Source organism: Crocodylus siamensis, chromosome 2, assembly GCF_052110815.1.
Source record: "Crocodylus siamensis isolate JL-2025a chromosome 2, ASM5211081v1, whole genome shotgun sequence".
Taxonomy (NCBI): Eukaryota; Metazoa; Chordata; order Crocodylia; family Crocodylidae; genus Crocodylus; species Crocodylus siamensis.
Genome location: NC_143396.1, coordinates 142,918,186 through 142,940,978, shown reverse-complemented (window position 1 = coordinate 142,940,978; position 22,793 = coordinate 142,918,186). Strand labels below are relative to the sequence as shown.

The following is a 22,793-nucleotide window of genomic DNA, read 5'->3' as shown; positions in this document are numbered from 1 at the left end:
CTTGCAGATGGCATCCCAGGCAGCTAAACTTACCTGGAGCTTCGCAATTCCACTGCAGTCAGCAAGCCTCAGGCCTTTCAAAGATCTTACAGGTCTGGGCTTTCCCTAGCCAGGACTGTGAATGCGGGTGGTGGCTGGAGGTTACCAGGCACTTCCTATCTGCCTTTCACCAGGGAGATCCTCCGTCTTGGCATTTCTTGGGGCTAACGCGCCATCAGCAGTCCCAGCAGGCCTCCTAGTCCTGGCAGGGTGCAGTTTTAGGTCATGCCCAGGATCGTGGGTCTCCTCCTTTCCCATACCTCCAAGTTGTCCTGACACAGGAGCTCAGCAGGGACATGTTCTTCCCCTGCTGGCTGGCGAGGCAGTGAGTGCTGCCTCCAGCTCTAAGAGCATGATTTAAAAGAAAAAAAAAAGAAATGGGTGAGGATGGAGTGTGGAGGGTGGCACTCACTCTGTCTGCATGTGGAGCTCAGGGAACCTCAGCTGTGGGAGGGTCACCTTGAGGAACACCAGCTACTCTACCAAACCAGGATACAAGGAGGTGTGGTGGGGTGTCGCAACATCCCCAACAATGCTGAACACCCTCTTGCTTGGAACACTGGTGGACAGGACTGGTGTTCCTGGGCAACTGTGGCCCAATCCTGCCACATCTGGCTGTACCCAACAGGCCAAGGGGTCGCAGTCCAGAGGCACCACGTCCTCACTGAGATAGGTAGCCACTGAGGTCTCCGTGCTACCTGCCCAAGGCTAGGGTCTGGTGCCTCTGGACTCCACCATTGAAGCCATGCCCTTGGCCCACATTGGCAGTGGCTGGTGTGGAGGAGACTGGCTGCTGCTGGGAGTGCTGGCATGGGGAAGTGGATCCCCCCCTTCCACATCTCCCTGCCTCTGCCCTTCTGCCTCCCTTCACTAGCACCTCTGTCCAGTTATCCAGGGTTTTGCTGCCTTATACGGTCCCCTTCACCCTTGGGTTGCACATGGCCACCAGGATGTGGACTGTACCAGACCTCAATGGATCCAGCCATTTCTTGATGCCCTCCCTCAGCCACTTCACCAGTGCCTGCACCTCTGGTGATAGCAGCTTGCCACAGCCAGGAGCATCGATTCCCCTGGAACTTCTCCATTTGGTTCTCCAGTTCCCTCACTGTGGGGATCACCTGGCTAAGGAGGGCATCGCCAGCGCTGAGGCTCTTGCGGGCTCAAGGAATGCCTTGATCTGGGAGATGGTATCCCACTCTGTTTTGTTAAGCAGGCCGATGATCCCAGTCTCCCTGAGCATGGCCATCTCATGGATGGTCTTCTGTTGCTCCATCAGCCTTTCCAGCATGAGGTATGTGGAGTTCCTCTGAGTCTCCGCATCATGGATAATTTTGTGCTCTGGGACACTCAGCTCTGCCTGTTTGTTTGTCCTGCAGCATCTTGCACCCCTTGATGCTGTGGTGGAAGTAGCCCATCACCTTCCTGTATTTCGAAATGAGCTGGCCAGTTGTGATGGCACCATTACTGGCAGCCCTGTCCCCTCCAAGGTGTCCCTGACTATGAGGTGGAACTTGTGTGCCACATAACAGATCCTAACAAAGTTGGCATCACAGACTGCCTTGACTATATTGGCCCTGTTGTCTGTGACCATGACCCTGTGGGTGAGCTTGCCCTGCCCAGTGAGCCACTGCTGTACCATGTGGCTTATGACCACCATGATCTCTGTTGCCATGTGGAATTCATACATCACCTTGGCTTGAAGAGCCCACCAGTGGCCTGTGAGGGAGAGGTAGGCATGATCTCTACCCTGGCTGCTCCAGATGTCAGATGTGAAGTGCAAGGCCACCTGCAGACCTGTCCTGTGCAGCTACTCCCTAAAGTACTCCCTGCATCTCTCATACAGGGAGGGCACCACCATCCTGCTGAAGGTGGTGCATATGGGCACTTGGTAGGATGGGGCCACAAGTGCCATGAGTCACCTAAACCCTGTCCGTACAGCTAGGGAGAAGGGCTGGCCATCCAGAGCAAGCATCTCCCCGGTTCTCGGGGGGATCTCGCTCGCTGTTGGTGGCCTGCTTCTGCTTCGTGGGGATGGGGGCTTTCGAGCAAGAGGGGGACTTCTTTTTGGGCACGCTTCCACTGGTGCCAGGCTGAGGAGGAGCAAGGGCAAGGGGGTGATGCCTCTTGAGACTCATCAGCATCCCTGTGGTGCTGAAGTGTTTCACTTTCTGCCCTCCGGGGAAGGAGACTTGGCTCTAGGGGAACTTGGAGAGGAGTGGAGCACAAACTCAGATCCCTCCTCGGTCCCCAGAATTTCTTTTGCTAGGGTGCTTCGATCCCTTGCTTCCAGATCTAGCTCCTCTTTTGGCACCGGAAGGCTCAGGTTGGGAACTGAAATGGGCATGGAGGAGACTCTCATGCTGGTGGTGCTGGGTGTTATTATTGTGGCTGGTATTATTGGAGAGGGTGCAGATGCAGGCACTGGTCCCATCTCCTTGCTGCCACTAGCACCAGAAGCATCATGCCTGCTAGTGCTAGGAAAGAGGTACGTCTAAGTTTGGGGGAGGGGGAAATTACCACTCTCCCTTTGCCCCCTCTGGTTCCCCTGCCAGAAGAAAATGCATCTGTGTGAGAGTGAGTGATGTATGTGTTGCAAAATGTTGCCGTTCGTTTCTCGGGAGGCGAAGAACTCTCAGACACACACTATTAGCAGAACAAAAGGTGTATTTGCAAATAGGGTCAGAGCAGAGACAGAGAATCTCAGATTACTCTGCCCCCGAGGAAAACTCTCAGCTGGCTTTTATCCCTTTTTCTCCTGGGCACGTGTGCAGAAACAGGAGCTCTTACAACTTATTTCCGGTTCATACACACATACATGGGATTACGTCACATCATCCGTCGCATGTTCATTATAATTAACTACTTAAGTATGCGGGGCGGATAGGCATATATGCATCAGCTAATTACGCACGCTCAGAAAGCTCTCTAGGTCACCAAGAGTTGAAATCCCCCCCTCTTTCAAGGACACAGTCAGTTGAATTACAGCTTCTGTAATTTGCATGTCAGTTGTCAGGGGGAGAAGAGAAGAGAGTGATTTAGTATAGAAGAGAGATAGTAAATTGGCCAAGGGGCGGGGGATGTCCTTGGTGGTGTTTCTTCTTATCAAGGTACGAGATGCAAACTGTGCAGTTCTAACAACACTCTATTCATTATGCGTTTCTAATAATATTTCTAACATATGTGTAGTGCTTTCCTGTAGTACGCAGTGATGAGACGCATGCAAAAAACCCACAGACATTTCTGCCTCCCCCCCCCCCCGTGAGGGATACTCCTGTGCTGCTCACAGACAGCAATTTTATTTTCGTTGTTTGGGATGTATATCATTTTTAAAGATTCTAAATTATTAAAAGTAGACTTCAGTCTTTAAGTTCATACTGATTAGTTCCTTTGCTTCAGTTTATCTAGATACTCAGGCTTCAAACTTCTGCATTTCACTTGTACTTTTCCCAGAGGCTATAATTCTTCAGCAGTTGAATATTCTAAACAGAAATATTAGAACTGTCCATTTTAATTAAAAGCTTTCTGCATAAATTACAATCACAGTTGGTATATGTAGTGCCAAAAACTTCTTTTGAGAACTACCCTGTGAAGATTTGATAGCAGTATTTGAAGATCCAGCTGCAGCCTTTCTGAGTGAGATCTTACCTTCTTTCTGTATCTAATTAGGAAGTCTTGACTACGTCCAGTGCCCCAAAATGTCGTTGCTACTTTAGACCTGAAAAATCTCACCCATACTCTCTTACAGTCTAAATTTTGGCACAATCAGTGAGGGTGTCAGTCAAGGCAGACAATAGTTATTTAAGTGTGTGCACATTGTAATAGGTGCATAAGACATAAATAAACTAGCACGTGTGTGATTTAAATAACGTCTTTCTAGAGTAGTTGAATATTTTTGCTCTTATTGGGGTATTGGTTTTTCAAAAGGGATTTGAATGCAGAAGGAATATTTCTTTAGTAGACTAGAATGAGGGAAGATGTTTCACATGCTGACTGCAAAAATGCTTTTGGAGAAATGCATGAATTAGTCCTTGAGACGTAATTCAGTGATTCTTAACCTGGGTGCTGCAGCACCTGGGGTATGCTGGAGTGCTGTAAGATGCTTTGAAGTGTGCTGCAGGAAATGCGAGATAAGTAGATAAAGTCAGGCTTAGATTATCTTTGTCTAGGTGCACCCCCACTCCTGCTGCCTAGCCTCTCTGAAAGGGGATAAGCCCTATAATAAATAAATTAGTTTTTGAAATGGTGTGCTGCACAATTCACCGAAGTTATGGAAGGGGTACTTTGAATCTAAAAAGGTTAAAAACCACCGGAATAAAATAATGGATGGAATAGAGCAGGCAGAAAGCTACATGAAAAGACTAGGTGAGGTTATTAGTGAGCTACAAAGTTATTTAAGGCAACAGATTGTCTATAGCAAAAGCATTAAGGAAGTTAGTTAAGTATGTAACACCATGTGCCCCTCCGTTATATCCTGTATAGTGTATTGTTAGGATCGGGAATGTATTTTCTTGATTATTTTTTAAAGCATTTAAAACAGCCACCAGCTTGGACAGGAGAGTTGATCAGCTTTTTGACTTGGGCAAACCTTAATGTAGAGGCCATAAAAACAGTTTGTTGTTTTAAATCTCTTCTTCTGCACTGTTGATATTTCACTTCTGTTTCAAATTTAAAAAAATGTGGCTTGGGAATCTGTTTGAGCTTTTTAAGTTAGGGTAATGTGCTCAACTTGCTTTAGGTCTTCAGTTCTTAGAGTCAGAAGAAAGTGTGCTCAACATGCTGTAACTTAGTGTGGGGAATCAACCCTCACAGAACCAAATCATGGAGAGTGCTTAAAAGCTTGAAATCACCTCATCTTCTACCGTACACTTCAAAACCATGGTCTGTATGAATGACCCACTCCAGGAGTTGGCTTGGTACCTCCTATTCAGTCATGTGTACAAAGCGATAGGAAGGAGGTAATAAACCAACAACATGAGAAATGCAGAGGACAACAAGAAATAAAATGTGGAATTTAGTTCTGTTACCTAAAACTTATTATGTCTTTTCATTTATTGTAAGTGGGGAGATGGATATTAAACTATGTTCAAACTTGCAAAAAAAATAGACTTTCTCTATACTAGTTGGGGAAAGTTGATACTGGGAATGCAAATCTTGGAGAGTGGTTTATATAGAACTACATAGACTCTCCAATTCAAAAATATTTCATAGCTTTGTTTATAATGTGTTATTTTGTTTTGACACATCACCACTCAATAAAAGAAAACTGTCGGCTTTCCACACAACAGTTTTTTACTTAGTGTCAATTGCTTTTTATTTTTCCTTTCTAACAGAGGCTGCAAGTCGTGCCATAGTCCAATTCTTGGAGATCAATCAAAGTGAAGAAGCCAGTAGAGGTTGGATGCTACTTACTACAATTAATTTACTAGCTTCATCAGGACAGGTTAGTTTTCATCAACAAACAGAAAAACAAAGAAAAGAATCCCAGTATTATACCATACAGAGGACTCCTGGTTAAGTAACACGTATGAAAAGGGGCAGGAGGAGGGCCCTACAATATCTGTTTGGTAAAAGTTAAGTCATTAGGTTACTTGCTACTTTTACTTCCTTGCACTGAAAAAAATTAATTATTATAGTGCTTGAGTAGCAGCACTAATTATGGTTGAAGTTGCCTACAGGCGAGTCCTTTTGGGGACTGAAATCTTTTGTGTTAGCCCAGTAGTAATTTTTTTAGGGAAGTAATAATTTAAAAGTAGCTACAGAAATGCAAGAAGCCATAGAAAGTATGGTCTGTGAATCCATGTCTTTGACTTACAACAGCATAATTATTATTTTAAACTGACTATTAACAGAAAAAAACTTCACATAATAGTTTTATTTGAGTAGGTCTCTTTGATGGAGTTAACAGTTGAAATTTTAGCTCATTTATTTTGTATTCATGAATCATTATTGAATTATTTTCTAAATAAAATACATAACTTTTGTGAATAGGTAGTGAAAAATTGTAATGTATAAGTTGCTTTAAAATTTGTTCATTTTTTGCTAATTACTTGTGGCAGCATGTGACCAATCATCTGAGTTGCACAATATTGATTCTTGGTCTTGACTGTGACTGAGACCATTTTTATTATTTTCAATGAATATTTTTTTATCTCAAAATAGATGAAACATTTAACATTTGGAAATATTTTTACTACTACATCAGGTATCTGAATACTCACAAATAATCATCTAGTGCTTTGAATGAGTAACAGTGCTTACTAGCAAAAATATTTGCAGTCCTTTTTTTGGGTCCAAACCTTTTAAAATGGGGTGTGTATATTTTTTAGAAATATAAGTGAGACCTAATGGATCATTGAAAAGAATAATGAAAAATTGAATACCTCACCCTTATAATGAGAAAGTTTGTATGGATTTGCAAAAATTAAGGCTGTCCCTAATGTTTGGCTTTGGGTTTGCCTGGAACAAGGCATCTGGGTCATAAATCCAGTGACAACACCTAAGAGACATTAATCTTCGGGATGCTGCTGACATGTTGACCAGCAGCTCTTCCTTCTTCATACTTTATAGTCATACCCTTCTATTTATTTGATTCGAAATTAAGATACTCAATAGGAGTGTGTGAAGCGGGCAGTATTCAATTCAGATTCGGCCCAATTCGGGAGACTGATTCAATTCACTGATTTGGATCACTGTCCCGATCCAATCTGGAGATTTGATTCTGATTTGGAGAGTCAGTGATTTGGCCATAGACACAGCTTTTATACATTTTTTTTCTATGTACCTTGAGGTTTCATAGTTTCATAGTTTCATAGTAGCTAGAGTCGGAAGAGACCTAGGTAGATCATCTAGTCCGACCCCCTGCCTTGGCAGGAAAGAGCCCCGGGGTCAGATGACCCCGGCAAGGTGCTCATCTAACTTCCTTTTAAAAATCCCCAGGCTAGGAGCCTGCACCACTTCCCCTGGAAGCTGGTTCCAGGCCCTAGCCGCCCTGACTGTGAAGTAGCGCCTCCTAATATCTAATCTAAACTTACCCTCTGCCAGCTTGTGACCGTTATTCCTGGTCACTCCTGGCAGCGCACGGGGGAACAGGGACTCCCCCAATACCCGCTGATCCCCCCTGACCAGTTTGTAGCAGGCCACAAGGTCCCCCCTTAACCTTCTCTTGTGGAGGCTAAACAGGTTCAGGTCCCGTAGCCTCTCCTCATAAGGCCTGCCCTGCTGACCCCTGATCATACGAGTGGCCCTCCTCTGAACTCTTTCCATGTCGTCCACGTCCCTCTTGAAGTGTGGCGCCCAGAACTGGATGCAGTACTCCAGCTGCGGCCTGACCAGTGCCGCATAGAGGGGGAGGATCACCTCCGTGGACCTGCTCGAGATGCATCTGTGGATGCATGACAGGGTACGGTTGGCCTTCTTGACTGCCTCCCCACACTGCCGGCCCATGTTCATCGTGGAGTCAATGACGACTCCAAGATCCTTTTCCGTCTCCGTGCTGGCAAGAGGGGAGTTCCCCAACCTGTAAGTGTGGTGCCGGTTCTTCCTCCCCATGTGCAACACCTTGCGCTTATCAGTGTTAAACCCCATCCTATTCTCATCCGCCCACCGTTGCAACCTGTCAAGGTCAGCTTGTAGCCTATTGCACCCTTCTAGTGCACCCACATCCCCCCACATCTTAGTGTCATCAGCAAACTTGAACAGGGGGCTTTCTACCCCCTCATCCAAGTCACTGATGAAGATGTTGAACAGTGCGGGCCCGAGGACCGAGCCCTGCGGAACCCCACTGCCCACGTCCTTCCAGGTCGAGAAGAACCCATCCACTACCACCCTCTGGGTGCGGCCCTCCAACTAGTTGGCGACCCATTTGACCATGTGGGCATCGACACCACAGTCTCCCAGCTTTTTGATGAGGACAGGGTGAGAGACAGTGTCGAAAGCCTTCCGGAAGTCCAGAAAGACTACATCCACAGCAACCCCTGCGTCTAATGATTTGGTGACCTGATCGTAAAAGGCCACCAGGTTGGTCTGACAAGACCTGCCACTGATGAACCCATGTTGGTTACCCCTGAGCATGCATTCCCCCGCAAGGCCCTCCTGGATGTGTGCCAGGATAATTTTTTCAAAGAGCTTACCCGGGATTGAGGTAAGACTAACTGGCCTGTAATTTCCCGGGTCCTCTTTTTTTCCCTTTTTGAAGATAGGGACCACATTGGCCCTCTTCCAGTCCTCCGGCACCTCACCAGAGCACCACGAGTGCTCATAGAGCCGCGCCAGGGGTCCCGCAATGACCTCGGCCAGTTCCTGTAGAGGTACCAGGCGTGCCTCGTGAATGCTGAGATGGTGGGGCAGATGAAGTGTCTCACGGGAGTGCAGGGGAGTTCCCCATGCACTTAAGTGGCGGACCACCCTTGTGCTCCTGTGGGATGCTCTATCTGCCCCACCATCTATGCATTCACAAGCCATACCTGGTACCTTGAGGTACATAGAAAAAAACATATAAAGCTGTGTCTATGACTGAATCTCTCTGAATTGAATTGGAGGCTTCCAATTTGATTCAGGGAGATTAATGGGTCTCCTGATTTGATTTGGATTTGGAGTTTCGGCTGCTGAATCGGACCGAATCTCCTCTGAATCGAATCAGCGACTGAAGCTTAGCACAGCCCTAAATACTCAAGGGCTTTATGATCTGGTAGTGTCAAAATTCTGCAGAATTTGATTTTGTAGCTATTAGGTTATCGTGTCTTTGGATGATGGCTTTTAAGCTAATCATAGCTTTTGGGTACAGCTGCTATATGAATAATTGATTGTATAATTATTGTTCATACTAGCCAATTGCCCATCAAGAATGATGGGTGGTGGTGGGAAAGGGGGAGCTGGGATGGAGTGCCGCCACCTAACGCCCCATGATACCTCTGTTTTGCCTCTTGCAGGGAGTGGGGTGGGTTGCTGGCCTTGACTTCACCACCCCCTATCTCGTCCTTGGTGCCACTTGCAGAGAGCGGGATGGGGAGGTGAGGCCAGAGCTGCTGCCCTTGGCTCCTCCACCCTCTGTCTGGTCCTCGGCGTGACTTCAGAATCATGGTGGTGCTCCCCCACACTTGGAGCACTCTGACTGGCTGTTTCCCTCAGCCAGAGTGCAAATAAAGTGTTACGGATAGACTGAAAGACAAACATAGGCTTCTATAATATTAGAATATTTAAGCCCATCTTTAAGGGTAGTCTGATTTTTTTTTTTTTTTCCTTTCCATTATTTTTTTCTGTTCAAGTGTTGAGACTTTAATCAGAAATGCAGTTCGTTAGCTTTTTCTTTCTATGGATTCAGCAAGTAAAGAGGTAAGGCAAACTTGTGTTTGTGTAGCTCCCATATGTCACAAAATGTTGCATAGCTAGTATCTTATTCATGAGTCTGGAATGAGCTGATTTTAAATGCAAGTTCTGCTGTGTTAAAAAAATCACTGTTACAATATGGTGAAATATTGCTGTTTTTCAGAAAACAGTGGACTGCATGACTACGATGTCGGTGCCTTCCACACTTGTTAAATGTCTATATCTATTTTTTGACCTTCCACATGTGCCTGAGGTAGTTGGAGGAGCACAGAATGAGCTACCTCTAGCAGAGCGCCGAGCACTACTACAGAAAGTCTTTGTACAGGTAAGCTCATCAACAACTTAATTTTTTGAAGAAAGACAGAAACTAACTTTTTCAATCAGACAAATTATTTTCCAAAAATTCTTTCCAGCAGTAAGTCTTTGCCCCTTACTAAGGTTTTTTCCCTCTTATTCTTGCAGAAATATGTGCTTTTAGAAAGATCATTTTTGTTGAAAGCATACTTGAGGTTTAGTGCATTGTTCTGGGCAAATATTTAATCACATAAAATCAGCACTTGAACTGGGTTGCTGAAAGGAGACCAGCATTCCGACTACTGCTGAGTTTCCCCTTTGCTTCCCCCACACCACCGCACCCCACCCCACCCTTTTTCTCTTTGACATCTTTCAGTCATGACCACTTTTGAATGTGTACCCTAAAAATTAACAGGACTGACTAATTCATGTACAAATTTAAATTTATGCAGTTACTTCAAATAGAGAAATAAACAAAATTGCTGTGATGGGCAAGGGAAGGTCACTTTGGTGGATTCCCTGAATAATTCGTTTGTGAATCACTATGGATCAAATTTTGGGTGGTCTTGAACGTCATTAAAGCAAAATTAGTCTTTTGAGCAGAGGTACACAAGTTTCCTTTTCTGCCTTGTAGTCCCATGTAATGACAGATGGAGCATCGGCAAACCCTTTTTTGGTTCCTTCCAACCACTTGTTCTTTCTTAAGCTTCAAATTAAACTTCCATGAAGAAATTCTCTTCTTTCTTATTCTGTCTATTTATGTTAAGACTATTTGTTGCATGATTTTAAAAAAAAAAGGAAAGAAAGAAAAAGTGTGAAAAAAGATAACAGGAATTCCTGGGTTGACACAGCAAGGTTCATGTCAACTGTGGACATAGTAGACTCTAAATCATGGGTGACTGGTCCCACCTTAGTCGGGGGGGGGCACATGCAGCAACTGGGGGGTCCACCTGCAGCCAATCATGATGACCTGGGGAGGGAGGAGGGGTTCCCTCACGGCTGATCGCACTCACTAGTCTGCTTCATCTTCATGGGAGTGGCCGCAGGAGCACCGCTTCTGCTTTTTCTGGGAGTTTCACTTCATCCAGCGCTCCCGCTCCCCAGCCAGCACTTGCAGCGGGGCACTGGCGCTCCTGCTTGCCCCCATCGCCTAAGCGGGAGCACGGCCTGATGGGATGCACCGGTGCTCTCGGGGGGTGCATGTGCACCCCTTTGTATCCCCTACATGTCACCACTAATCTAAATCCTTGTATATTGGTCCCAAGTTGTCAGTCTTTTCTATCCTGTAAAGTCTATGTTCCTGACAATGTTCTATCTATTTTTCCTTCTCCTTTCACACTTAGACATTTACAGGGATTAGGCCCAAAGTCCATAAAAGTTGCATCCAACAATGGAGTGTTCTGCTGGAGGAAAGTCTTCCAAACCCTACTCAACATTAATGAATGGGTACAATACCCTGACTACAACGGTGCCTCAGGAAACATTGTTTTTGACATTGACATTGATTCTAAAATCTGGCCTGATCAAGAGCTCTTTTTGGTATTTTGTTCCTTTGTCTTTTCACGGGCACCGTATCTAGTGGCATAGGATTTTCTTGAAATTTTCTCTTGCTGTCTCTGAAGCATTGCTTCTCCTTTGCTTGATTAGGGAACTGAATTGGTATCGCAACTTGGAAGCTCCATAAGTGTCTTGTGGCCAGGTATTAGCACACAACTTGCAGTAGATATGTCAAACAGTCTAGCAAATATGTGTACAGTTTATAGCTGTGATATGCTGTCCATATTGGGGTTCACTTTTCTTGATATCACAGAGTAGAATCCCAGTCTGTGTGTCAAGAGATTGAAGGAACTTTTGGTACAGTAGCCATCGTCTCTTCCATGGAATAGAAGGAAGCTCTTTATCTGGAGAAAAGATGCCTCAGTAAATAATTCAGTTGCCATACCAAATTTTGGAATCTTTTCTTCCAAATAAAGCTTGCCATAGCTGCCTCTGGAGTAAAACCCTGTTGTGTATAGACATCCAGAGGACTGTTGGTAGGAGCTGGAAGATTCTGGTGGAAGGCCATATGATATGAAAAGCAGCACTACAAGGGATAATAGGCAAATATGTTATGTTATGACACAAACAATGTGCTGGTCCATGTGCATAGATGTTGTGTTGCTTGTCAAACTTCACCTGAAGCTGTTAGAAGTCTGGCTCAAGTCAGTCGGCTTCCCTAGAAGGTGTCCAGTGGACAAGGTCTTAATGGCTCATACTATCCTAATGGTGCTGAACCTTGTGGTTGTATCTCAGTAGTGTCCATAAAACAGTAATATTTAAGACTCTAATGGAGAGTTCCGTGGAAAAATAGGGAAGTCCATTTGATTCATCTTCAGATACAAGGGGCTGCATACCCTTCCGTGCCTTGTTTGATAAAACAAGGTGCTATTTGGACTTTGTGTACAATTAATTTCAAGGTTGCATTTTCATTTCCACTTAAGTAGCTACATTCTGTACAAAATGAGAAGCGTATCTAGTACTCTGCAAGATTTATTGATGGATAAAAAAGTTTAGTCCCATGTTTATTTGCAGTCTTGGTGGCCAACTTTTATGGCTTGAACTACTTCATTGCAAAGACTTTCAAAGTAGATAATGTTGAACATAAAACCAACACGCAGGTTCAGCAAACCAGGTTTTATTGCATAGTAATGGGAAACTGAGTCAGACTATTTAGCAGCACACCCCACACTCATATTATATACTTGTCATGCACGCCATTCACATTAACTCACCTATCTGCAGCTCTTGGAGTCATGCTGCAATGGCCAGTGACAGGCTTCTTCAAGGCAATGTCCAGTCGACAGGGGGCGCTGGTTCTTTCTCTCTTGACATGCGTGTAGGTTGGTGTTGGTGGTCAGGATGCTCATCAGGCTGGCTTTTCACTGCCTTTTTATTTCCTTTAGGGCAGACTTCGACCAAAGCCTGGAAGCTTCTGGAGGCTTCTTCACCGATTACCATTCACTTTTTGTATATGTTTATTTGGGACTCTGTCACCAGTTACATGTTGTCTTTCAAATTCCAGCCTGTTTTTCAGTCCTAATTTATACCATCTCCACATTCCTAAGACCCCTGCATCTTATCTTGTTACCTACTATAGCTGGTTTGTACCAGCCTTCATTCAACCATTATTCCCACATCATTCACAGCACGCAGACTTACACAGACTCACTTGCTGCTTTTTTCAGAAAACTGCTGACCCAGTTAAGATGGCTATTTAGCATAAGCAAGTTCATAAGCAAAGTCATAGCATAACATATTTTAAACAATAATGGCATGGATATAACATATTCCAAAACATATTTCAACAATAAAATGTTGCATTTTACTGACTTATCAACTAATCCTGTACACCATTCCCATGGACTACTAAGGTTTATGCTCCAGAGCCCAAAAGATATTTTTCAATCTCTTTCTGAAAGAGATACCATATGAAACTTGCAAGTTATCTTCATGGAGCTGCCCACTTACATTTGTACTCCAGATACTCCTCCCCACCAAGTATCTATGTGCTAATTAGCCCCCACTCATGACTAGAACCCAGTGTTTATCTCATGAATACTGGGATGCTCCAAAAATTTACATGCAGGTGAGCTGCAGGGCAGCTTCATCTGACTTCACCTCATGGTGGGTGGGGCCACACTTATCCTGTTTACCAGACTGAGGTAGCTGGCAACAGAGGGATTCTGGATGAACTATGTTGGGTCCCATTTTGTGATTTTTGCCAGGCATTTAAGGCTTCTGAAGAAATGGGAATGATTGAAAACAGGAAAGAAAGGCATATCTTAGCTGAGGCAGTGAAGAAGAAGTGTAATTGTATGCAATGTTGTGGCTCATGCTGAATTTTTATGATCAGGCTATGCCGAAGTACCAGTGTAGTAGAGTACCATTTCTCTGATTTAGATGTCTGTGCTATTTTAGTAACTCAATGGCTTATTGTTTCAGATTTTAGTAAAGTTGTGCAGTTTTGTGTCTCCGGCGGAAGAACTGGCTCAAAAGGATGATCTCCAGCTTTTATTCAGTGCAATAACGTCATGGTGCCCTCCCTATAATCTGCCTTGGAGAAAGAGTGCAGGGGAAGTATTAATGACTATATCGCGTCATGGCCTCAGTGTCAATGTAGTAAAATATATTCATGGTACGTATCAGATTCAGATTTTTCTTTTGTTTCCAGTTTCTGAATGGCTCCTTTTATATTGAACTTATAGCCACTAACTCTAATCTCCCCAGGAAGGCGTGAACATTTTTATAAGTACTTGAACCTGCAAGTAAAATATCAGAGCTAGTGTTTATGGGTGGGCTGCTTCATTTCCAGGTGCCTTTACACTTACCTGTCTGGGTGGCAATAAAATGCTTGGCTATGTGTGGGAGAAGCAGACTGCAAAGATGACCTATGCCTTGAGTTCTTCTGGGATGCTCTGAAACATTAGAGGTCCATCAAAACTACAGCTGTTAGAATAAACATTGATGAATTCTCTTCAACAGTATTTCTTAACCAGGAAGCGAAGGTAAATATTTGCTTGCCCTGCCACCCAGCCCCTGTGTGAAGTGGGTGAGCACCATGAGAAATAAATTGGCTTTTGAAATGGTGCTGTTAAATTTAAATTATGGAGGGGTGCCTAGAGTCTGAAAAGGTTGAGAACCTGTCCAAAAACAAAATCAATAAAGTTTTCATATACAGACAATTACTTGGAGCAATCATTCTACTTTTTTTTAATCTTTTGCCCTTTTCTGAAGTAAGCAGCATAAATAACTTGCCTCTTTTGCTCTTGGAAGTAAAATGCTCTCAGGTGCTTCCAAATCCTAAATGGGCTTTCCACGCAGTATACTATGTACTAACAGATATTCCAAAGGAAATATGTGTGTGGTTCAGCTAGTAGTGGCTTCTCTGTGTCATAAATAAGATTTTGCCACACCCAAGTCAAAGCTGTTCAATGCCCCAGATGGAGTAGTAAGTCTGAGAACATCTTGGAAAACAGATGCACATGGCTGCAGCATGGAAAAGTTGCTGAATATCAAGCCTAATGTATTTTAAGCTTTTAAGACTCATTTTAAAATAGGTACTGTTTTTACCAGCATTCCTCTTTCTGTATGTAGGGAATGGCTCTGCAAAGAGCAAGTCTACTAAAAACCAGTGGTGCTCAGCCTTCAGGCCCTGCAGCCCAAATGAGTGACATGTGGTTGTTCTGTGGACCTGAGCCTACATGGCAAATCCAGCCCAAGCCTGTGCGATCTAGTGCTCAGACCCACATCATCTAGCCTGTGGGGCTCCCCCAGGGTCTGGAAATATGACAGCCGGAGAACAGTAATTAAGACTGTCACCACACCCTTGCCACCAGGTTTCGAAACCTGCGGGGAGACCCATGAAGAAGCTTTTAAATTGGAACAAATGTTTAGAAATAATGTCAACATAACCAAGCAAATCATACTGCTGTATAATGTTATGTTAACTGTGATTACCGTGTATTGCATTTGAGTGCATAGCCTTGAAACTTAAAATTGCCTATGCACTTACCCAAACTTCAATATAAGCAATGTTCTTTAAGTACCAAATAATCCATCTTAATTGCTGTCAATGCTGAGGTATTAGATGCCTCCAAACTGACTAGCTCTTTCCAATTTAAAGATTCTTAATAGCAGCTCTTTGATAGCTGCTACCCTGTCACTGTTTCTGATGCCAGCTATTATTTAAACAAAGTACAGTTATGTTAGATCTTGGTGCCAAAAGATGTGCATTCAACTGGTATCCAGATAACTTATGTTCATTATATTATGAGCAGTAGGCCATAGATTTGGACTGACTTCTGAATTGTACTCTTAAGTAAGTTAGATACTTATTAGGTATGCATATAAATGGAGTATACTGTGGTCCTTGGAGAGCATGTCATTCTTAATTGTTCCCTGCATCTTGTGCAAAAACCAGTTTTGTCCCAGTGTTTCTTGGTCTAGAACTCAGAGTTCAGAAGACTCCCAAATTACTTGTTTTCAGTTTATTTCAGATGGCAATGTAGATGTAACGCAGGGGTCAGCAACCATGTGCAATCACACGTTAAAGCTTGCAACCATACTGGTACCTCAGGCCACATCATTCCTGCCTGCACTCATGTAACAGTAAGTGAAGGCTGCAGCAAGGAAGGACAGCCCTAAAGAATAGCCCTCCATGTGGATTGTAGCAGCTGGCTGGAGCTGCTGGAGATGATAGGTACACCCTAAGGAAAACACAGGCTGGATCACAGGTCTAGGGAATCAGCTCACCTTTAGTAAAATGCAGACTAGATCAGACTTCGCTGGGTGGATCTGGCCTGTTGGCTGTAGGTTGCTGATCCCTGGTGTAAGAAATTTAATAAGGATAGTGTTTGTTTAAATATTTTCTTATTCGGTTATTTCTCAAATAATTGCTCTAATTACATAAACAAAATTACCTTTTATCACATTTTGATCAGTGCAATGTTATGTCTAAATGCTAAATTAAATCTAAATATTGTGAAGTAAAGATGAAGTATAAAGAATGTTCCATTTTTGACTATGCCATGTAACAAACGTATAGTGACTACTTCCTTAGTTGTTTCACTCCCAGCTTTCTGCCTGATGCAGCATAGTTGGCATATTGATAGTGCTGTGTACAAAGCTTAAAAATATTACTTGAAATTACTGTTGAAATATAACCTGTATGGGAGAGTAAACCTGACTAAAAGGTGAGAAGAGCTGAAGGTTTTGTTTCTGGCTTTGTTTTGTGTTTTAATCTGAAATAACATCATGTTCTTCCAGGACAGTGGTTTTAGCCCTCGTCTTCCAGCGCAAAGTTAATTGATTAAAGTACTAGTCCTAGCTACAGAGAAATTGTGTGTATCTCGCTGGTGATGGCGAGTTAAAGTCTGATAATTGAAGAAAAGCACTTCAAATCAAGACTACATGCATAAATCCAACCACAGTTTTGGGAAAGCTGGTGGGTGAGATTTTCCTCACATGCTAACCGAGTATGGCTCATAAGGTTCAGATTTAAGTGGCATGCAAAAATACGAGTTGAAGTAAAATGTATTGCTCTGTCCGTGGTCAGGAGTCCTTGGGCATGGCATGCAGAAGATCTGGCCAACCAGTTTATGAACTAGAAAAACAATTAAAAAATACGTACAGAACTAATACGTACAGCATATCTTGCAAAAAAGTAACAATTTTGTATTTTCTAATGTAAGTAAGAGCTAAAGGTTTATACTTTAACCCCCCCCGCCAAAAAAAAAGAAACCCCCCAAAACCCCAAAACCTTAGTTTTCAAATGTAAGATGGGATGATTTATAATTGATTTAACTTTTTGGATTTTTTGTTTGACATTTTACTCAGAATGTACATTTAGTCTGTATTGGTTTCATTTTTCTTAAAGAACACATCTATATGCTGGACCTGTTCTGGAATTAACTATTATAACAGTTTTTGTTGATGTATAGTGTGTGTAGAGCCTCCTAATTATTAGATTTGCTTTGTAAAGATGACTGCTTTCTAGAATGTGGAATAACTCCTTGTGACAACGTTAATAAATGTTCATGAAGCTGTTAAGCATTTTAAAGAGACATATTAAATTGATTCATTTATTTTATATTCATCATATCAATGTAAAGCTGGTGTTGATAGTGTTAGAGTAATTGTAGATTACAAGTAGGCTGGTGGAACCTTCACTGAGCATGCAGAGGAAAACTTGCTTAGGATGTCAGTAGCTAGACAGGGAATTGACCCTGTTTCTCTCAGGTTGTAGGCTTGCACTTGTATCGCTGGACCATCCTTCCTCAATATCAAATTATGTGACACTACTTATTGTAATGTCTTGTATGGCTCTGGCCAAACTAAACATTTGAAGCACTTTGTGCCCTATCAAGCATACATACCCTTATTAAACACTAAAAATGGGAAAGTGTTCCAAAAATAACCCTAGATGAAACAGTACTTCTTTTGAAGCACCTAATTTTAGAGCATTTTAGTATAAATATGCATGCTCCACAGAATGGGGCTGGAGGTTGCTTTGTTCTCTGGCATCCCACAGTGCTTCATTTCTGCCCTTGAAGAAGGGGAGCATGTAGCTAATGAGGACTTTCTCTTTTCATTCATCGATCTTTGGAGCCTGAGAGCCGTGCAAGGAATCTTTGTCTCCAGCCTCAAGGCTGGAGAGTAGGAATCCCTGCAAGCTTCTCTGATTCTGGTCTCCTGCTTCCAGTCAGTGGGCATGGGGCCTTTCTTCCAGTTCCAGCAGGAGGTGGGGAAGGAGGTCACTCAGTCATTCTTGGCCTAGAGAGGATAATTCTTGCTTTATTCTTAGGCTCTGAACGGTGAGGCAAGAGGACCAGAGTCTAAGTGTAGAGGAGAGTGCTCCGTGGCTGTGTCCTCCTCTTTCTCTCTCCCCGACAACCCCCTCTTGTCCCCACCCAGCCTTTGTAGAGGTTAGAGCACAGCTGTAGGATTGAACAACCTGCTATTCCTCTCGCTTTCTAAACAGCACAGTCCTATATGCTGTTGTGGTGATTTTGAAACATTTTGGCAGGGGATATGCGTGGGAGCTGAAATTCTGTCTGTGGCCTGAAGTACTCAAAATTTGGAGCATTTCATATTTGTGTCTGTCTGTGGCCTATGTTACAAGTGATACTTAGGATTATTATAAGTAAAGGGGTTCAGGTGCAAAATCTTATTTATTTAAATCATCTGTTTTATGGCATAGAGAGTGTATAGTCAACTTCTGCATTTTCTTTGAAAATTCAGTCATATTTTTCTTGCAGCAGGAGGAGAAATGTATTCACATTTTCTTACTTTAAAATGTAAGTTATAAAAACATATTTTTCTAGGGGAAGAGATGCATCTGAGCTTAAGGTCTGTTTGGAACTACTTACGAAACTGACTAGATCTCAAGTTTTGTGGGCCATTTAAATATTGTGTGGGAGTAGGTGGTTACACTAGCTATTGTTTTCATTCCCCAGCTGTATTTAATGACTTTATGCCTGTAAATGTTAAATATGCATACATCATGGGAAAACTTATTTCTTCATTATGTGTCTTTGCAGAAAAAGAATGTTTGTCCACGTGTGTTCAGAACATGCAGCAGTCTGATGACCTTTCTCCCATAGAAATAGTTGAGATGTTTGCTGGGCTTTCTTGCTTTCTCAAAGATTCCAGTGATGTATCACAAACACTACTGGATGATTTTAGGATATGGCAAGGCTATAATTTCCTCTGTGATCTTTTGCTCAGGTATGCAATTATTATTTAAACAAGGAAACATTATTATTGCTTTTTCACAAGTTCAGTTATTAAGGTATTCAGCTGAGTCAGTTTCTGTTTGATGATACTTACTATATGATGAATAAGCAGTTCCCCACCAGTATACTTACTATATGTACTTACTATATGATGATGCATGCCATATATATGCTGGAAAGTAATAAAATTAGGGATGCACTGGTAAAGATTTTCTTGGCCAATCAGGCGATACCAATCTGATAGCCAGTTTACAGCAGTACAGCCTGGTGGCTTGGATAGCAGTATCCTGCAGGGAAGTCTGGCAGAGGGAAGGGGCATGGGAGGGGGGCAGACTAAGGCCCACATGGTGAGGGAGGGAGTGGGGCAGGGGCAAGTGCTGCCCAGCTGCCCTCGGGGTGGGTGGGGATGTGGTGGGCTCAGCTGTAGTCGACCGTAGTGCCCCGAGTAGGGGTGTCACTAGGGTGGAGCTTAGTGGGCTATAGCCACCCTTCCCAGTGCCACAGCTGCTGCCCATCCTGAGTGCAGCACCAGCCCAGCTTCCCTGCTGGGAAGATGCCAGTACAGCTTCTGGTCCCAAGCCCACAGCAGGCAGTCCATCCTTGCCCTGCGTACAAATCTGGGAGGCACATGCCCCCCCTCATGCATCTCTTGGGCATGCGCACAGCAGTGGGTAGCTGCCCCCCAGACGAGCCACCTGTGGCTCTGTCCCGTGCCCTGCTCTGGCTGGGCAGCACCTGCCCCTGCTCCAGCCCCTGCCTCACTCCCTCCCTCACCATGGGGACCCCATGCCCCCCTCCCCAACTTACCAGCAGGATACTGCTTTCCAAGCTGCTGGGCTGCATTCCTGGCTGTGTGCACAGTGCAGCTGAATGCATGCATGCTGCATTTATCAGTAACATCATCAGCTAAAAAAAGCCAATTGCAGATCATGTTATTTTTCCTGTTGTTGGTGCTGATCCTATACGTGACTAATATATCGGTGCACCTCGAAATAAAATGTTATGGTACTTTTATTATAGCATTTGCTTTTGAGTCTTTGCTAGAAATTTAGAAAAGTGAACAATGGTTGTGTGCATTTGGTAGCTTTTGTGTGTTTATCAGAATGAATTACTAATGGGGGAAATTATATTAAAACCTTATTTTTGTTATTTGCCGTTTTAACAATGATATGGAGCAGAAACTTGCTGATAAGAAAGCTTTAACAGAAGGTTGGTGTAATGTGGTTGTGTTACTACAGTATCACTATTCTTACAAAACAACAATACTTATTCATACACAAGTATGCTACCAACTATTGTAATGAAAATGTCTACATGAATAGTTGCATTGTGAAGCATGCCTTAGCAATGGCTCACGTTCAAGTAGAATGTCTGTTGTGTTCGTTTTCAAGATAAGGCCCACCTATTTTGCTAATCAGTGGCAGTCTGGATGATGAAAGAGCATACGTTGGTGTTCTCCACCAAAAAACCCCCCAAAAACCCCCCAAACCCAGAACCAAACAAATCCTATTGAGAATTAAGGTCAACATTTCCAAATTTTGTGCCTTAAAAGGCAGGGAAATCCAGAATTATGTACATGGGTGTCTGGATGATCAAAGCTGCTAAGAAGCCATATTCCTGTTGATTTTGGTGAGAGTATTAAGGTGCTAGCACTTCCCCAACTTGGGCTATTCAACTTTGTTTCCTGTGTATGAACCTAGTAGGCTTGTGGGAAGCAGCAAATGTTCGATTTTAGATTCAGCCAATTTGAGGGATAGTGATTCAGTTTGATGATTGGAATCACTGTCCTGATTTGATTCAGCCAATTTGGATTTGGAGATTAAGCCGCCAAATCGGCTGCTGAAGCTTCGGACAAGGGATCTGTGCGCAGGATGACAGCAGGCTGCTGGTGGTGGCACTGGGCTGTTCCTGGTGATTGGCGTGCCCCCCTGCGAAGCACTGGGAAGAATCAGCCTGGAGCCACTGCCGGCATCCCATGTGCAGATCTGGGGGCATGCACCCCTGGGAAGAGCCCAACAGCCCCCTGAGCCTGCAGCCCTCCTGGGGGGTGCAGAGCAGGAAGAGGCACCCCCCGCACCCACTGATAGTTCTCATTGCAGTTGGCACTGGTTGCTCCTGGGGCTGCTGCAGCAGGGGCTTGGGTGGGTATGGACAAGCTGTGATGTGCCATGTGCCCTGTGCCATGTCTATACCGGACATTTACTGTGTAGTAGACAAATTGTCTGCACTGTAAACACTGTGTGTCTGTACATGCACCCCTATTAGGCTGGAGTAAATTAACTCTGCAGCTGGGTAGTACTTGTAGACACTGCCCCATCTGGCTGGGGCTTGAGGGTGCTTCAGTGTGGGGGCTGCCTGCCAGCTAGCCCTGCACTGAAGTACATTCATGCCCCAGCTAGCCTCTCTGCTGGACTTTTGAGCTGTGGGGAGCAGCTCCAGGCTGGCAGGCTGACCCCCGGAGCCCCCTGCCAGCTGGGGCTTCTTTGAACTGGCTCAGTGTGCTGTGGTCCTAGGCACACATTGCAAACAGCACTTCCAGGAGCAATACCCTCTGGAGTAATAAGCCCTGGAGTTTGCTTTACATTAATAGCACATGTTGACGCGCCCAGTTGTCTTAGAAAAAGCCATCATAATTAGAAAACAGGATATGGCCATTATGAATCAAATATTAAGTTAATCAATTACCGAATAGATGGGAATAAAGTCTGAATATATAGTTTTTATGGGCACCTCTACATGAGGTATTTACTGCGGAGCTGGCTAATAAGCTCCTCGGGAAAACAGCACTGTCTACTAATGCTGTGCTTTTAGGCCAGAGTAAACTAATTAACTCTGTACTGTTTTATGGCTGAATTATTTACTTTTCCGCAACACACGTATAGATGCTAAGAGGGCTGCCTGGGACATGAGGGTGCTTCAGTGCAGGGGCTGCTTGCCAGTTAGCACTACACTGTCGCACTCTCATGCTGCAGCCAGCCCTTTCACAGCATGTTGAACCATGTCAGACCAGCCCTGGGCTGGTAGGCTGGCCCCTGGTTACCTCTGTCAGCCGGGGCTGCTCTGCACTTGTTCAGCATGCTGTAGTCCCAGGCACACGCGCAAATGCAGTGCCCAGGAACAATAAGCTTTGGTATGAGCTGCACCAGAGTTTATTCAGCTGTGCTAATAGTATGTGTAGGTTTTAAAGAAAGCATATCGCAGCATGAACTCTAGACTTCAGAAAACATATTTGGAATCCATGATACACATGTACCAACCTAACATTTTATGCCTGGCTCAAATGGAGCCAGTAGTCTGGAGCTAAATCTGTCCTATTTGAAACCAACACAATATTAAGGCTGGGAGATGGATTATATTTCATCTCTTAATGTGGCTATGGAAAAAGTGGTATGACCATTGACAAATTCTTAGGATGACATACAGCAGCTTGCTTATGCTGAGGATTTGGCTATTGTAAGTGAAGAGGTATGGTACAAACAATGTACGAGGAATTGAAGAAAGCTGCAAGAAAAAGTATAGCAAAGATAGTATCGAATATGTGATGGTAAATCCACGAGATGGATTTTAGAGCTACTTAGCTAGCAGCCATTAACATAGATCCCAACAAGTTAGGTAGTTTAAATACATAGGAAGATTATAGCAGGAGAAAATGAAGGCACAGATACAAAGAGGAAATGCTTGTTTTGTCTCTGCTAAGAATTCTTGGCTTCAAAGAATTCTATAGAAAGATAAGTGTTTCAGATAGAGAGAATGTTGTAAGATTTATTTTATATAGATGAGAGACCTGGACACTTTTAATAATGCAGTAAGAAGTTAAATACCTTGAAAAATAACTAAAATAGAAGCAATTTTGGAGGCCTGAAG

General features: G+C 43.7%; 1 protein-coding gene across 8 annotated transcripts in view; it reads left to right on the top strand.

Annotated features, from left to right (window-relative positions):
- The window catches only part of WDFY3 (WD repeat and FYVE domain containing 3), a 370,468-nt gene that overhangs the window by 142,206 nt on the left and 205,469 nt on the right, over nucleotides 1-22,793 (top strand). For all 8 annotated transcript variants that reach the window (XM_090036996.1, XM_090037002.1, XM_090036999.1 and 5 more), the window contains 4 exons: nucleotides 5,370-5,479; nucleotides 9,527-9,688; nucleotides 13,639-13,831; nucleotides 18,735-18,921. In XM_090036996.1, the coding sequence (XP_089893122.1) occupies nucleotides 5,370-5,479; nucleotides 9,527-9,688; nucleotides 13,639-13,831; nucleotides 18,735-18,921 (652 nt within the window). The remainder of the gene's footprint in view (nucleotides 1-5,369; nucleotides 5,480-9,526; nucleotides 9,689-13,638; nucleotides 13,832-18,734; nucleotides 18,922-22,793) is intronic.